Source organism: Lontra canadensis, unplaced genomic scaffold (assembly GCF_010015895.1).
Source record: "Lontra canadensis isolate GAN:19392208 unplaced genomic scaffold, GSC_riverotter_1.0 scaffold79, whole genome shotgun sequence".
In the NCBI taxonomy this organism is placed as follows: domain Eukaryota; kingdom Metazoa; phylum Chordata; class Mammalia; order Carnivora; family Mustelidae; genus Lontra; species Lontra canadensis.
Window position 1 is genome coordinate 7164963 of NW_022631073.1, and position 17158 is coordinate 7182120.

At 53.8% G+C, this 17158-nt stretch overlaps 1 protein-coding gene across 1 annotated transcript in view; it reads left to right on the forward strand.

Moving 5' to 3' along the window:
• The window catches only part of FAM53B (family with sequence similarity 53 member B), a 70114-nt gene that overhangs the window by 6821 nt on the left and 46135 nt on the right, over positions 1 to 17158 (forward strand). Inside the window, exons 2-3 of the mRNA XM_032882123.1 lie at positions 1132 to 1186; positions 13817 to 14595. Coding sequence (XP_032738014.1) covers positions 1132 to 1186; positions 13817 to 14595 — 834 coding nt within the window. The remainder of the gene's footprint in view (positions 1 to 1131; positions 1187 to 13816; positions 14596 to 17158) is intronic.

Consider the following 17158-nt stretch of genomic DNA (forward strand, 5'->3'; position numbering starts at 1 on the left):
GGACGCCTGCGTGTCCCTGGTATTTGGGGCTCCTCTCAGAAATCGGAGTTCTCTTGGACAGGCTGACTCCTCTGGGACAGAGAGCTTCTTCCCCCGTCATGGGCTCAAGCTGTGGTGCAGCCTGCATGTGAATAATTACCAGTACTTAGGAGTGGGCGAAGGAAGGAAGGAGGGAATGAGTCTTAGGAACACTCGAGGCAGACCTTTCTTCCTAGAGCCCCAGTGGGCACCGTCTCCACCTCACTAGAGGTCAGAACAGGTCGCCTGACCCATGCCTCAACTAGCGCAGGGGAGCCCGGAATGTTCTCTGTGCTCAGATTACTGTGTAGCCATGGAGCAGTGCCTGGTCTTGGGGCCTAGGGCCTCACTGGCCTGTCCCTCTCCCAGTGGCCGTAGCATTTTGTGAGGCTAGGTGTGGGCCTTGAGGGGAGGCATGGGATGCTTATGGTGGGAAGGGGAGCCGTTGTAATATGGTGCCAAGGAGTTCAAAACCCTAGCTCTCTGCTGCAACCAGACATAACCTCTGAGTTTCTGTTTCAGTTCAGGGAGCGTGCCTGGGGGGCCTCCTTGTAGCGGCGAAGGAGCTTTGCACGGTGCAGGGCCCCCCTCTTGCGCTCTAACTGGTGCTTCTGTGGAGAGGATAAGTTGCTGTTCTCTTGGTGTCTCTGGGGAGGGAGGGAGCTGGGGTGGCGAACGGGCCTCCGCTTCTCCCTGGGGGCTCCTCCTGTCACCAAGAGGCCCCCTCTTCTCCCAGCCTGCGCTGTGGGGCAGCGTCTCTATAGCCCAGCTCCGTGACTGTGTGCATCACACCTCCTCCCGCGCCCTCCTCCCCAGCACTCACATGGAAAAATCCCCAAGTGTCAGAAGTCGTGGGGCTTTCTTGTGTGTGTTTTGAAGCCATTAACTTGATGGACTCCATAACTCACTGGAGACTTTGGACGGGGAGCCCAGGTCTAATTATGGGCAGGTGTTGCCTCCTAGAATGCTTTCTTCTCCTTTCCCTAATCTGACGTTGGCAGAAGGCAGAAGTTACCCCTTTAATTGTGACTTTAGTGAGGGATCAGTGCAGGGTCATGTACAAACGTGCTTCTTATGACTTGAAGAGTGAATAGCTTTTCTGGTTGTTTTCAGCACACGCCAAAGAAGATGAGTCAAGGACCGACACTTTTCTCTTGTGGAATTATGGGTGAGTAACCAAGGTGGCTGCGGAGAGTCCTTCTCTTGTCCTTCCCCCAGGGCCTGAGTCCCCCAGGTGAGATGCTGGAAGCCCTTTCTGGACACAGGCACACACAGCAGCCGTGGGGTCTCTTCTCTGGGCTTGAGCAGTCTCGGGCCTGGCCGTGCTGGAGTGGCACCCGGGCTGTGGGGCTCAGGGAGCCAGTGGGCCCTGGGGTGTGGCTTACAGATGTCATCTCCAACCATAACGTTGAGAGTTTCTGTCTGGTTATTAAGGTAATCATGTTCACTTTGATACATTGGGACGACGTACCATAGTGTAAAGTATAAAATAAAAATCTCTTCTAGCCCCAGTACCCGGTGAGAATGCCTGTTAATATTTTGGTGTATTGTTAATGTTCTTTGAATTTCTTACATGGCCAAGTCCACAATGAATGAGCGATTGTATAAAATTATATACAAAAAACTTTTTTTCTTCTGGTTTCACTTAATAGTCCTTACTACCATTTTCCCCAGCGCGGTAGCGTTGGCCCCTCCGTTTGGTTTAATGAGTGTGTAGTAACACACTGTGTATCAACGGGTGCTGACGGATTTCACTGTCTTTTGTTTGTTGGGTGGAATGGCTGTGTTCTGTTTGCCATTGTGATGAACAGTGACTACTTGTCTAAGTCTTTGTCTTTTGTCGGCTTTCTGGATTATTCCTTAGGAGCTCCCAGGAGTGGCTTAGAAAGGCCTGGGACAGGGACATTTTGAAGGCCCTTGCTTCATATTGTTGACATGCTTTCTGGAAAGGTTGTCTCAGTCTCCGGTGCCCATGCAGGTGTGAATTACTCTTTCTCCTAAGGGGGAGGCTGAGATGACTGTATTGATTATGTTGATTTTTCTGAGCTCCAGATGATCAGGCACCATCTCTCCTTCCACTGTCTCCCCATGGCTCCTGCCCATGGTGGGGACACCCTGCTGCATGAGTTTCTGGAATGTTTGCACCGAGGCAGCAACCAAGCTCCCGTGGTGGGTGAACGCTGCAGGCCTTCCGATCCCAGGCCTGTCTTCATAGGACTGTCAGGTCTTCCTGCCTCTTTTCTCAGCCTTTGACTCTGTGCACCGTGTTTTCTTTGTCTTCTTGAGACTCTGTCCGGTAGACGGGGTGGTGAGGGTAGAGGGGTTGCTGGGTGTGTCGTAGTGAGCACCAGGCTCCTTCCTCACGACACGGTCTCTGGGACGCCGCAGCAACTCTGCTGTGGGGCCGCTGGGGCCGCCCCATTCGCATAGGGGGACACCAAGACCTCGTGAGGCGACTCCCCACCAAGCTGCCTTGGCAGAGTTGGGCCCAGGTTGAGGGAGGACAAAGATGGTTTGCTTCTTAGTCCCAAGCCACTGCTCGGTGGGAGAGCCCCAGGTGGTCCTCTTGATGCTGCCCCCCAGAGGACGTGGAAATAGGGAGATCACCTGGCCTTGGTTCCCCCACTGCGATACACTTCTGAAGCCTGTCCCCTCATGGGGCTTGATTGAGCACCTCTGGTGGTTGTAGGCTTTCAGCAAACTCTCAGCGACTTAGCCACGTGGCTCAGAAGCTTGCCTCACTGCCTGCTTCACGGGCTGGGCTCGGTATCGTGGTGGTGAGACTGCCTGCCTTTGTCCCACCAGGAAGCAGAGGGAGGCCCCTGGGCACGCTCAGCTCCTCGGGCCAGCCTGGACTTCAACTCCGTACCCTGGTGGTAGAGACGCCGGGCTTCGTTTCAAAGCCATCCCTGCCTGATGTACGCCAGGGAGCAGGGGAGCGGCCCAGTGGGGGTCTGCCGAGCCCTATCGTCTGTCTCCTTGGCTGTTCTCTTCTGTTGGCCAGCCCCTCCTTGATTTGGGGAGACCCTAGCCCATCTGATGTATGCTTTTCATTCCCCAGGGTTCATTTCAGCGGGTTGTTCCCATGGGTGTTTATTGAGGATCTACTATGTTGTTGGGCACTTGGCCCAGAGAGAGGGAAAGTCAGCCGCTGCGCTCAAGAGGGCTTCTGTCTAGAGCCGAGAGAGTGAGAAACAGAATTCCCTGTGGATTGGGGTCCTCAGAGCTGAGGGCAGATCAGCCTTCCTGAACCCCAGTCTCCTCCTCTTGCAGATCGTAGTTCCTGGTAGGATTTAAAGAGACAGCAGCACACAGAAGGCACCAGCTCAGTCCCTCCCACCCGCATCCCCTTCCTGGGCGCCTTCCCAGGCCTTTGTGCTGGTGGAAGCTCTGGGGACCGCTCTGGCCATTTTACCCTGCACATCGCATCGAGGTGTGGCCCCAACCGCACTGGGAATGGGAGGGCCTCTGAGGCAGTGAGGTCTCACCTTCCGCATGCCTGCTTTTTAACGGCCATGGGTGGGTCTAGCTGGACTTTTCAAGAGGCTTTTGAGCCTTTCCAGGACTGGGCGATACTCAGCCTTGACAAAATGTCCCATTACTATAATCACCAACCCCCGTCTGTCTCCCGGAGATAAAGAACTCATGTTCTGGCCCCAATTGGTGGAATTCTCCCGTGATTGCTGGGGACAGGTTGGCCCCGTGACTCAGGGCATTTCCCTCCCAAGCACCCATTGCAAGGGTCCTAGCTGGAAGCCAGGGCAAGTTTGAGTTCCCTGAGCATTCTGAAGAAAATCCAGGCAAGCTCATTGGAGTGGGGAGTGTAGTGGCCTGTTTGCTTCCTCTTAAAAAGCCACCCTTTCCAGGAGCCTTGCCTCCCCTATGCCCACTTAGATAAAGTGCCTTACTCATGTCATCAAGGGCTCACCACAATGTGTTCTCTTTAAGTACTTTTTGTTATCGTGAGCTGAATGGGCTCCTCCCCACCGTTGCCTCCCCCCCCAACACCCACACACACCCTAAGTTCGGGAACTTGATAGAAGGAAGCAGTTTTATGCCTTCCCAGAGTGGGGGAGAGAACAAAGCCAGGACGAGGGGTGAATGGCAGAAGCAGGGCACAGTGGGGCCCGGCCACGGCCTGGCCACCGCCCGGCCTGCTCCACACCAGGGCCCAGCACTCCTTATTAGGTTGTGAGCCCAGCCCGGTCCCTGAAGGGCTCTTTGAAGCAGAGACAGTGTTTGCCTCTTGGTTTCATTTCTCCCCTCCCATAGCATCCCGAGAACGCTTTCTGTGTAGAACCGTGATTTCCTCTGCAAGCGGCTTCTCTGGGGAAGGGCCACGTACATGGCTGGTTCCTGTGTTCTTAACACGGGAAGCCTCGGTCAGGTGGCAGCTTCAGGGCCGTGGCCCGCCCCCAGTCAGCTGGCCTGGCAGGCGGGCCGGCGCTTGCTGCTGGCCGTGATCTCTAGCAGGCAGGGAAGGGGGCTTGGCGGCACCTGACCAGAAGCGCTCTGTGCTGGGAGAGGCAGGGGCTCCCCGCTCCCAGATCAACAGTCACTCGCCCTGCGTGACGCTTTTGCGCTGACCCAGTGGCACACGTGTGTCAGTTTAATCTTTTTTGGTGAAGCTGGGCAAGTGGGGTGAGAGCACGCTCCGCTCACCACCCTTGGCTAATTGCACCCATTAAATGAGTTCTGTATCGCAGGGACAATGGACACTACACATTCCATTTTCCTCACCGCTCAGGCGAGGAGAGACCTGGAAATCAAATAATATGTGAGGAGGCAAATGCGATACCAATTATTGCAGAAGGGCCACTAGGAAAAGTCGTGTAAATACAAGTCAATGAACAGAGAACAAAACAATTCATATGCTAAAAAAAATTGCATGGAAACCCATAATTACTTTAGGAGTTATGGTAATAAATTATTTATTAATGTAAATTATTTCACAGGCAGAGAACATAGAGAAACTTGAGCAGAAGGATCATGCATTATGTATAAAAGGGAATTGTAAAAATATTATAGCCGTCCTACTTGTGCCACTCTGGTTCAGGTTTGTCAGCATTTTAATTATAAGCCCGTACTTTCTGTGTTTAATTACTTGGCTGTTAAATTCTGCTCTGTACATGAAAGGGTTGTTCCCGGGGGCACTCTCTGTATTAATTTCTACAGGGTAAACCAGTTGGCCGTGTTGGGCCATGCAGGATGGAAAGATTTCACTTTGAGATTTCATAGCTTTTGGTCTTTTAACTCTGTCACTTGTTGAAAGTGGAATGTGACGGCCCCTCGTATGAGAAAGCTGGCATTCGGAGGTGGGACATTTTCGATTTCTTAGAGCGGGCATGTGACCAACGCTGAAGGGACAGTCACAGCAGCCTCTGAGCCGCCCAGGCCAGTTTCTGGTCCCCGCTGCTGCTTCCGTCTCTCAGGGCTAGCCATTTGGAGTATGACCATTGGACCAGAGCCTCCAGTAAGGAACAGGTTAGTAACTGAAATTGGCAAAAGGGAGCTTTGTTTTCATTTTTAAAAGTATATCCCTATAGAGGCATGCAGAGGAATGATTTTTTTTAATTCACTTTTTATTTTTTATTTATTTTTATTTATCGTGGGCATATGTGTGATTTGTCAGTCCCTAAGGTAGTTTAAGGTTTGTCTATAGAGAGTGGTCTAAATGGCCCCTCGCACTGTGCGTTGGTTTCTGACAGTGTTTCTGGAATAAAATACAGGCTGGAAGTAGATGCAAAGTGTAGTTGGCACAGGATGGCTGTTTACAGTGTCAGGTGAAAAGGGAGCCTCCCGGGCTGCCTTCTCAGCCAGGCTGGCCTGCCTTGGGGTGCGGAGGGGTCCCAGTGGTGCCAGAGGATGGGGAATGACAACTGCTGGACTGACTTTGGGCACCACCCACCACGATGCATTGCCAGGTGGAGAGATGGTCTGGCGAGGGGCGGCCTGACCCCACTGCAGGAGCGTGGCCTTGGGACCGCACACTGTGCTGTTTGTGGGTGCTGTGACCCTGGGTGAGGTGTGACGCTCTTCTGAAGCTCAGGCTCCCTACCATGTGACGGGGCGCGCCGCGATGCCCCACGGCTAAGTAGCGTGCGTGTGATGTATGCTGTCTGCCGCCTCAGCAAGCAGCCCAGTGGGGCGCCAGTTCATCACCAGTTAAGACGAGTTTCCCAGCAGCTTTCTGACCCGTTCTCCCGGCTGCTGGCTCTCTCCTCAGCTCTGCGGCGTGCTCGTCTCAGAGATGAATCGCAGGCGCGTACCCATTTCTGATGCTCCACATGTACCCGCAGCCAGGACGGGGTTGCCGAAGAGGGTGGGCAAAAGTGACCTTTCGGGCCCCTCACAGCTTTTGTTGTCATTGGGAGTACTGGCTCCCTCCACATTTCTGGATGCCCCTGGGGTCAGGGTGGGCACCCTGCCTCATACAGATGGGGAGACTGAGGCCCAGGTTCCTAATGGTAAGTCTGGTGTGTTTTTTACCCCTCCATTCTGTGTGTTGGGAGATCCCACTAAGCCTCTTTGTAAGAGCAGCAGCTGCCAGAAGCTCTGGCAGCTGCCACGGGCCACCCCTACCCAGCTGGTGACGACAGGGTCCTGGTTACCACTCGGAAGGTTAGCAGCCTCTCAGCCTCCAAGGCAGGCTCCTTGCTTCCCTGGGTGGGACTGGTGGCGTGTCCTCTCCAGCCATCCTCCCTTAGCCGAGGAGCTTGGTGTCCTGTGTCACTGTCCCTGAAGCAAGGACGCAGCTGACATTTTATGGTTCATCACTATCGAGAGGGCACCACCGGAGGCAAGGCCTGTTCAGGCAAAGCCTGAGAACCTTTTCTTCCTGACGTAGCTTTGAACTCTCTGTTCTGATGACACAGGGAAAGAGGCACTCCAGGGGGCCAGGGGCTCTGAAGTTCATTTAAAAATCAGTGACTCCCTGTGGGATAGCGCAGGTCATTGTCCTTCATGGTTTTCCTGTGTTCTTTTTTGTAAGCTTGGCTTCGTAAAGCCGCCTTCAGAAAGCTATCTTTCCATTTCCCACTGAAAGGGCTAGGGAGCTTCTACCCTAACAGCAAGCATAGAGTCTTTGCAGTCCTGAGGCCGAGTTAGCACCAGCCAACCCACAGGGCGGGGGAGAGAGAGAGTCATTGTCAGCCCAAGTAGATAGGTGTGAAGTCCAAGAATGAGTCAGCCCGTCTTGATCGGGCTGGAGGCTTGAGACCCAGGCTGAGAGGCTGCAGGAGTCCAACTTCTCCGGTCTTTGCTTCAGGTGCTTGGCCTTTTCTAGAAACCACATTCTGCTGTGGTTCTGTCACCATAAGGTGGCCTGTAACACACAGCACACGGATGTCCAGGGCTGTAAGTCTCCTGGCTTTTGAACCGAAGAACGCTGTGGTCCCCTAAGAATTTCCCTGGGAAATTTCCCTTCAAGTTTAAGGGTAGAAATGGAAACAAGAACATTTGAAGTCACAACATTTGTGCTTCTCCGAGTGTTTTCTTTCTTTGAGCTCTAGATCTGTGTACTCAGCAGCCTTCTGAACCTCCCCAGTCCGGGGGTGGCAGGATGGGTGCCTTGTGAGCAAGGCTGGGGACCAGGGGTTTTGTTCCCACGCGTGTGAGCGTTGGCTTGTCCCATGCCTCCCAGGCTGGTGCGAGTCTTCTCAGAGACTTCAGGCTCAGACATGAAGCCTCACGTTGTGGAACCTGGGAGGTCACCTAGTCGGGCCGTCTGTGAGAGACCTGGATGGTTGGTATGCTTTTGTATGAGTCCGCGTGGTTTCTCTTCCTGTCGAGGTAGAGCCTTGTGCGTGTTTTATACACACACACACACACACACACACACACCCCCCTGTGAAGAATCTCAGTCTTGTGAAGATAGGCTCACCGGGGAATGGAGCAACAGGAGAGGAATGGGGACTGCCCGGAGGGGGTGTGGCTGGGGCCGGTGCTCCCAGGCTGTGGGCCATCATGCTGGGTTGTCGGCGTGTCCTAGGAGGAAGGAGGGAGGCCTCAGACTCTTTCCCTGGCTTCCCAGGCCTCTTCCTGTGGCTCTCCACCCAGAAGGTGCTGGGCAGCTTGGGCCCCCACCCCCTCCTGTGAGAAAGGGCCCTCCAAGGACTTGAAGGGTTAAAGGTTTCCTTCTCTGTCGTTCTGCTTCTTGTTACCGGCTGGAAACAAAACAGACACCAAAGCACCAACTTCTGATGGTGGTCTGAATCCAAATTTGTAGAAACTGGAAGGGTCACGCCTTCAGGGGCGTCCTGGGTATGGCTGGATGGTTCGAGCGAGGCACCCCCCCCCCCCCCAGAGGCATGAGAACGGTTCTCCATACCTTTGCGTTCAAAGAGCCCGAGGAGCTTATTTTAACGCAGTCTTCTTCCCCCGGAGATTTTGTTCACCGAATCAGGGACTGGGCCTGGGAATCACAGTTTAACACCCCAAGGGACGCTCCTGCCAACCCGAGGGTCGCAAAACCACACTGAGGAAAACTGGTGCAGAGCGTATAGGTTCCTGTCCCAGCCAGACCCCCAGAGCTTGGCCCCCAGGTGCAGAGGAGGTGAGCCTCGGCTATAGATGCGTCGTCCAGCACTGTCCTCCTTGTCATGTTGCTGCCGCTGGCAGAGCCTGCTGTGCCCTCGCAGGCCCTGTCCCAGGCAACTGTTCGATTCTTAGAATAGCTCTGCAAGGTCGTTCCTATCTGTCACCCTCATTTTATAGATGAGCGAAATGAGGCTCTGAGAGATTTAGTGACTTGCAGAGCTGAGGTGCAAACGCATGTCCACATCCTCCCACCATCCCAGGTGACCCCTGCTCCATGGACTCCCCAGGTCTGTGGCCATTGTCACTTCTGACAGAGTTATTGCTGTCTATGCAGAGTGGTATTGAATGGAGGGGCGGGGGTGTCCTGTATCCTCTCCTCGGAGCCCTGCCGAGGCCCTTTGTCCGGAGTGACGTCAGGGCCAGAAGTTCGGGGCTGTTTGCCATGAAAAAGTAGCTTCTATTCCTGTTTCTTTTGTCTGGTGACCTGACCCAGCAAATTGCTTTCTGTTCCCTGAGCGAAGGGGGAAAACACAAGGGCTAAACATAGCCTCAGTTGTTTTTACTTTTCTGATATTGTACTTCTTCAAGCGATAAAGATAGTAACAATTAAAATATTATCTGCCCCTCAGACAGACCAAGTGGCCACCTGGCTGGTGTTGACACACAGTAGCAGCACTCGGTGTTGGACAGGGCTTTGTGTTTCCAGAGTATCTTAGACCTCACACTGCCAGCCAGACTCCCAGCCGCTTCGCACGCAGCTGTCCATGGCCTCGGGGAAGTGGGAAGTTGAAGGCAGAGCCCCTGGGGTGGACCTCGCTGGCCGAGGAGGGGTTACTGGGGCCAAGGATAAGGGGCAAGTGGCGCTCATGGCGTCAGATAACTGCCCATGGTGGGCTCTGCAGCTTTTATCTGCACATTATCTGTTCCTTCCTCTACCCACCACCGGCTAAAGTCTGCTCTGTGCCAGGCTCCATGCTGGGCATTTGTGGGCTGCGCTGGGTCTATGCTCAAGGGCTTATGGCTCCGTGGAAGCAGACGTGTAAACAGATGATTAGGGTTCAGTTAACATCTGAGCCATAAGATTGAAAGTCAGTCCCAGAGCCGTGGGAGCCCAGTGGCTAATGTGGGAAAGACACATGAGCAGAGAAGGTGATGTTGGAGTTGGTGCTTAAATGATGAGGAAGAGATTCTTTCTGGAAGTTAGGCAGGAGAACAGTGCAGGCCTATACAAAGGTGTCAGGGCTTGAAAGAGCTGGTGTTTGGGGGCAAGCTACAGATTCACTGCAGACACATGGCTCTCGCGTTTAACCGGGGCCTGGTGGAGAACGGGGTCTTCGTCATCCCCAAGGCACAGGAATCTTACTGCTAAGGTCATTGAGGGTCACCCTTACAACAGAGCAGAGTGCTTCCCACAGGCAGGCAGGAGCCCGTTAGAGTAGCCATCCAACCCCAGGCCCCACGGGGATTTTGACAGTCGACCTAAACAGACAGAGCCCCCCCTCCTGCGTGTAGATGTTGGCTGTGCGTGTTCCCAGAGCTGTTTCGTGAATATTCGTTTTATAAGGAATCTTCTTCAGGGCTGTGTACACAGACCAGAAGGGGTGTCCTGCCCGGGCTCTTCCAGGGATCGTCCAGGATGGTTTCGATTCTGCCTGCTTCTTGTCTGACTTCTGATGTCACAGGAAGTTCGTTGTGCCTGGAGTGGGGTGAACGGGGCAGGCGGCGAGTAGATGGATCTGGACGGCAGGTCAAAACTTTCCTGTTCTTTCTGGGAGGCCACGGGCGGCTGTATGGGGACAGACATGACAAGTGTGGGCCTCGGGAAGTTCTCTGGAGGCAGTGAGTGGGTGAGCCTGGAATAGGGAGGCCTGCGGGGCCCACGTCAAGAAGCACCAGGATCACGGGGTGGCCGCTGGGGAGGAAGGGTGCTGCCAGATGAGAGGGACTGAACCTTCATGCTTCACCGGCTCGAGGTCCCCTTTCTTTTCGTGACTTCCCTGGAAATGGGGACAGTTCCAGGGCAGGGAAGTTACAATGGAATGAAAAGTGGCATCCTTTGGGGGTGGGATCAGTTCTTTTTAGTTTCAGGGTTCCTCAGGGTCTGGATACTGCCTGTAGTGCCCCTCAGGTTCCCGAGGCAGGGCCACTGTGGCTCCAGGTGGGGACCCTCACTGCTCTGTGGCTGGGCCTGCTGGGTCCTTCCTTAGCCACATTCCTGGCCCATCTGGTGCCTTAGTGCCTTGTCCCAAAAGAGAAGTTGGTGGCCAGCGTTATTCTAAGGGAACTCCCTGAAAGACGGAAGGAGCAAAACCCAGTGGAGGTTGGGATCATAGGCCCTGACCCTGGCACAGCACCAGGCGGCTTCGTGGCCACGTCCCCCACACATGTGGAAATATATTTGTCCTGAAAGAGAATGTAGAAACTATAGCAAAACAAATAGGAAAAAAAAAAAAAAAATCAGCTGGCTCTCTCCCATTCAGTTATGAACATTTTGGTTTATTTTCAAAAGACTTTATTTGACAGACACATAGCGAGAGAGGGAACACAAGCAGGGGAGTGAGAGAGGGAGAAGCAGGCTTCCCACTCAGCAGGGAGCCCGATGCGGGGCTCGATTCCAGGACCCTGGGTTCATGACCCGAGCAAAGGCAGAGGCTTTAACCCACTGAGCCACCCAGGCGCCTGGTTTATTTTCTTTTAATTATCACATATAACATACATATTTTACAAAATAGGGATCATGCTATCTATCTAGTTTTTCTATCCTGTTTCTTTAGGCTTCGAATTATGTAATTAACATTTCTCCATATCATTAATATTCTTTGGAACTGTACTATCTTCATGCTCCTTATTATTCCCTGATCATTTATGTCACCAGCCCTACTGGAGGGCGTTTTAGTTGTGTTCATAATGTTGCTGTCACTCGTATCACTTTTTCTTTTTAAAATTTATTTATTTGAGAGAGAGTAGGTGTGAGAGAGCATGGGCAGGGGGGAGGGGCAGAGGGAGAGGGAGAAACAGCCTCCCCACTGAGCAGGGAGCCTAACTCGGGGCTCGATCCCAGGACCCTGAGATCATGACCTGAGCTGAAGGCAGACACGCTTCACCGACTGAGCCACCCAGGCGCCCACTTGTGTCACTTTGAAGAGCATCATTACACACAAATCTGCCCTTTTTTCTGAGGATAACTTTTTTTCTTGTAAATCAGCTAACAGTGACTCAGTTGATGTTAGCTTGTATTTCTTTTAATTTTACTTTATTATGAATTTACTGATCTTTCAGTTGCTGACGAATGTCAAATTGAAAGTGTTTTAGAAGAATCACGGCTGCTTTAGGGGCAGTGAGTAGGAAGACCTGTTTTGAACAGCATAAACGCTACTTGCGAAAAGGCAGCTTATGGAAATACTTTATCAGATTTTGTTAAAGGGACACGCATGGAGACCTGCTATCTACCAGGGCCCAAAAAGATTCCTGGAGGAGGTGAATTATACACTTGATGACTGTCCTGTTTTCTTTCCAACTGGTTTAAGGAAGAGCTTCTCCCGTATCTCCAGCTTCTGAGGCAGTCTCCTGGGAACAGCCTCTGGGCGGTTCCTCCTGTGTCCCCTGTCCAGAGTCCCAATCCCTTAGGCGTGTCTCAGGACTGTGGCAGGGTGGTCCACGTGAAGGAGCAGGCACATTTAGCCCCGATTTGGCTCATCTTTGGCTTGCAAGGCTCCTTTTGAGCCTCACTGGTCATTCCCTTTGAACCTGTCCAGTAGCTGCGGACACTGAGCACAGGGTCAGTCCCTCGCTGTGTCTCTCAGTGTCTTTTAAGAAGTGGCCCCCAATTGAGACGGACTTGTGGTCCTTGCTGACTGGTGCACTCACATGGGTTTCATTGTGGTTTGTCTGAGTGGACAGCCCGTTCTGCATGACTCAGAAGGTTGCTGAGGACAGCCCCGATGTTGGGCTCCTCTTCGCTGTGGTGTAGTGAAGAGAGCAGGGCGCTGGGGTGCGCCAGCCTGGGTTAGCCTCCAGACGATTTTTAGCTGTGTGGCCCCAGGCTACTTTCTCACCCTCCGTATGGGGCACCCGGTGGCTTCCAACCACCATCCAAGATATCTGCTCTGTGACCCTTGAAAGTGCTATGAGAATCCATGTGCATCAGACACCTGCCCGAATGTCATTTCATGTTTTGCTTCTGTCCTGACGAATGATGGACTCTAGCCGTAGTTTTCTGAGTATTCTCATGTGTACTGTTCATAAATGTGTGCAGATTTAAAAAAAAAAACAGAAACGTGCTGATATGTGGATCCCTGGTAGCACACGCTGTTTCTTAGCTTTGTTTTTGTATTATAACCTCGAGTACAAGAACTCGGTCAGGTGTATCTGTGCCCTCCTAAGGTCCTCAGCACAGTGCCTGATCCTTTAGTAGAAGAACACCAAATAGTTCCTGAATATTTCACTAAAATAAAGGTTCAGGTGCAAAATCAGCATTTCCTAGTGGGGTTAGCTTATTTATTCATATGTTCAGGTGGAGACCTGATGATGTAAGTTTAAATCATCCCCTTGTGTCTGTGCAGCCGAAGACACGCTTCTGCAGATTTTGACCACTTTAAACATCCTCAATCTCGGTGAGGGATCAGGTGAGCACAAGGAAGGTGCTCCATGATTGGCTGTCATTGCTGGTGATGTTGATATTATGGCCATTTTGATAGAGGGAGGCACAAATCAATACAGTTTCCGGTTTCTGTTGTCAGCGAGTGTTTTAGAGATAGAATTCCGAAGAGCTAACCTGGCGGCACTGCCCGCCCCATTTGACCATGACCCTTCCAAGTACCAAAAGACACCTCCTGGGTTGTGGTCTTCTGTCAGGGCGTCAAGCCCCAGCTTGAGCGGGGACGGAACTGCTACAGGCCGGGGAGGGTTGGGGCAGGTCGCCTTCCCACCTAGAAGAGGGGAAAGCGTTTGGGTGACAGTTGTGGTTTTGGACTTTCCCGGGAGGCAGTGTGGACTGTTGGAAAGAAAGCCGCGCCAGGAGGCCTGGGCAGGGGGTGTGTGCATCCCCGGCCTCGCTCTGCACCTCACTCCACACCGTGGGACTCACACCCCCGCTCTGGGCCTCCGTTTCTCATCCATAAAGCAAGGTTGGACTGGAGGGGCTTTGAAGGGCCTTCCCGGCTCCAAAGTCCTGTCTAAAATGGGCTCTTGGTTGTGGAGATGGAGGGCTGGCCTGGAGGCCTTCTCAAGTCCTGTTTTCTCTCTGTCGTTTCTGAACCAGAAAATGACAGATGGCGAGAGCTGGACAGGAAATGCCCTCTTCAGATCGGGCACCCGAGCGCCGGCATCTGGGAGTGCCTGCCTGAGAAGTGTCAGGATGGCCCCCTGTGGCACCGGGAGGCCGCGACCGCCTGCGCTGTGACCAACCTGATCAAAGACCTCAGCCTCAGCGACCACAACGGGAACCCCTCAGCACCCCCCAGCAAGCGCCAGTGCCGGTCACTGTCCTTTTCCGATGAAATGTCCAGCTGCCGGACATCGTGGAGGCCCCTGGGCTCCAAGGTCTGGACTCCCGTAGAAAAGCGACGCTGTTACAGCGGGGGCAGCGTCCCACGGTACTCTAACGGCCTCAGCACCATGCAGAGGAGCTCCAGTTTCAGCCTCCCCTCCCGGGCCAACGCGCTGTCCTCGCCCTACGACCAGGCGGGATTCCACCACCGATTCGGAGGTCAGCCTTGCCAGGCGGCACCAGGCTCGGCTGCCTGTGGACAGGCGGGTGACCTCTGGAGCCCCGACCCGAGCCCCGGGGGCGGGGGCCGGCTCGACATGCAGCGGTCCCTGTCCTGCTCCCATGAGCAGTTTTCCTTTGCGGAGTACTGTCCACCCTCAGCCAGCAGCACACCTGCCTCCACGCCAGAGCTGGCCAGACGCTCCAGCGGGCTGTCCCGGAGCCGCTCGCAGCCGTGTGTCCTGAATGACAAGAAGGTTGGAGTCAAGCGGCGGCGCCCGGAGGAGGTGCAGGAGCAGAGGCCTTCCCTCGACCTGGCTAAAATGGCACAGGTAAGAGCCCCAGCCCCACGGGAGGCATTGCACAAGCATCTCGGTGCTCACGGGGGCCGCTGCTGGTCCTGGCCTGTCCCGGGCAGAGGCGGAGCGCCACTTTCAGAAGTGCCCAAAAGCAGATTAGGAGTCCTTGTTTTTTAAGTTCTCTTCAAAGAAAGATGAAATTGAATTTTTTTTTTAAAGATTTTATTTATTTATTTGATAGAGAGATCACAAGCAGGCAGAGAGGCAGGCAGAGAGAGAGGAGGAAGCAGGCTCCCTGCTGAGCAGAGAGCCCGATGCGGGGCTCGATCCCAGGACTCCGAGATCATGACCTGAGCCGAAGGCAGCGGCTTAACCCACTGAGCCACCCAGGCGCCCCGAAATTGAATTTTTTAAAGTGTCTCTTTCTCTCCGTTTAAAATCAGAGACACAATGCTAGCGGTATTGGAGCAGACAGATGGTGAGAGGCAGGGTGTTGGGGAGGCATAGACCATTGTCATCAAACCCCGGTGGTCCCCTTCCAGCACTTCGCTGGAGCCTCTGTCCCCGGAACCCAGCCCTGCAGCACAGACCAGTATTCACTGACACTTGGATGATGCTGGCCCTGAGGTCAGGACCATGGGTCATGGTTTCAGAGGGTGGGAGATGGGGGGAAAGCACTTATTCCTTTGATTAAACTGTCAGCATCACGAGACCAGAAAGTATGACTGCCATCCTCTGTGCCACCTTTGTAATCATCCCCACTCTTGGCTAGGCGAGGCCTCAGGCCACATGCCCTGGCCCTTGCACTCTGTCCTCTGTGTCTTAGAGTCCTGCCTTGTGCTAACACAGAGCTCAGAGACCGGTTTGAATGAGATGAACTTGGAGTGAATACACTAACTATGGGACAGTCTCCGAGCCTGGGTGCCAGCTGTGTTTGGTTCTTACGGAGGAGGCCTGGGCAAGACCGTGAGGTTCAGGGACTAGGGTTGGCCCTTGTGACCCAAAGTGGGGACGGGTGGGTGTGGTGGGCAGGGTGCAGTCTCTCTCTTCTGTGTCCTCACAGGGGACCCTCCGGTGCTTCATGGTACGGTTTAACTGTCGACTTTGCATCTTGTCATGGAAGCACTGGTCACCGCGGTGTGTTAAGGGATGGAACCTGGCTGGCCTTGCTCATGCAGCATGTGGCCCCCTCCGGGCAGGAAGACTCACGTACCCCTCCTCTCTGTGGGCAGGACGGCCTCCCTTCAGTGCCCGGAGCTGCTTTTGCCTTAGAACAGAAATGCTGCTTCTGTAGATGGCATTTCCTTCATTTCTCTAGCCTCCCCCCACCCAGTCTAGAGGTCCCCACCCCTGCCAACAAAAGAAGAGGGGCAGGTATCTTGAGCCTTGAGCATGCACCTGGCCCCAGAGTCCAGACTGTCTGGCCCTTTGCTCTGGAGCCCGGCCCTGGCCTGGGGCAGCCAGAGGACAAGCTCATGACTTGCTCTGCCCTCCCCTGTGCTGCTGAGGCTCCACCCTCCGCCCCCGCACTGTCCAGGTTCCATCACTCCTCCACGGGTGTCCCTTTCTTTTTCCTGAGTAGTGGACATTCTTTGCTTTACTAGCTAGGCAACATCAAACCCACGTTCATTTACTTGGACACATGGCTAGAATTTTCCTTCCCTGGAGAAATTTAAATAGGTAAAAAGGCTGGAAAGGTGACAGATTTAGGTGACTTTCGGAGGGAAACCCAGAGCCCTGAGTCCTGGCTGCGATAAATTGCTTCAGTTAAATTTTTAATGTTGAGCTTATTTTATTAGCTAATAAGCTAGATAGGTAATAAAAGCAGCTTACACATGTTATTCTGTTTTACTGCCCACAAGTTGGAGTAACAGCACGGGCATCACTGGAGACGTTTCCCGTCCTCACTTGGGTAGAAGCTGTTTGAAAATATATTGCTCGGTGGGGCTGTGCCCAGATGTGTAGATTGCTTCATTGGCTCCAGGCAGGCCTCCAAGATCCTGGGGAGGCCGCCCTGATTCCGCCTGGTTTTCTCTAGCCAAGGCCTGGGTAGGGCAGAGTCCGGGGAAAGTGAAGACGGGGCCCCTGGGAAGGGCGTATGCCAGAAGGGGGAGGCCAGAACCCTGGGGATGGACCCTGAACCAAACCACCCCGACCAGGCCTCCGGAGCCCCAGGCAGCCCTCTCTCCACGGGGCCCGGCCTGCTTTGGCTCCCCTGCTGGATAATTTATGGCCTCACGAGGTAGACCTTGCTTTTACAGGAGCTTTGAAAGGCAGGCCTGAGGCAGCCCCTGTACCTTTGCAGAGAGCCCTAGATCCATCCTGGAATGTGAAGGACCCTGTGCCTGGGAACCCCATGAGCTGAGCCTGTCACTGGCGTTACAGACACCTGCCTATGGCCAGGTGACAGCTGATATGGGACTGCTGCCCCCAGATACCAGCCTCTGTGGGCTGCGGCTTTCTGAGCGTTTGTCACTGCTGGGGAGGTAGCAGGGTCTGCTCATTTCTGGGAAGACAGGCTTGCACCAGGGGTCGGCGCAGCTCTGTTTCTCCAAGCTGGATCTTGGACTCTTTTTCATAGGTCTTGTGATCTTAG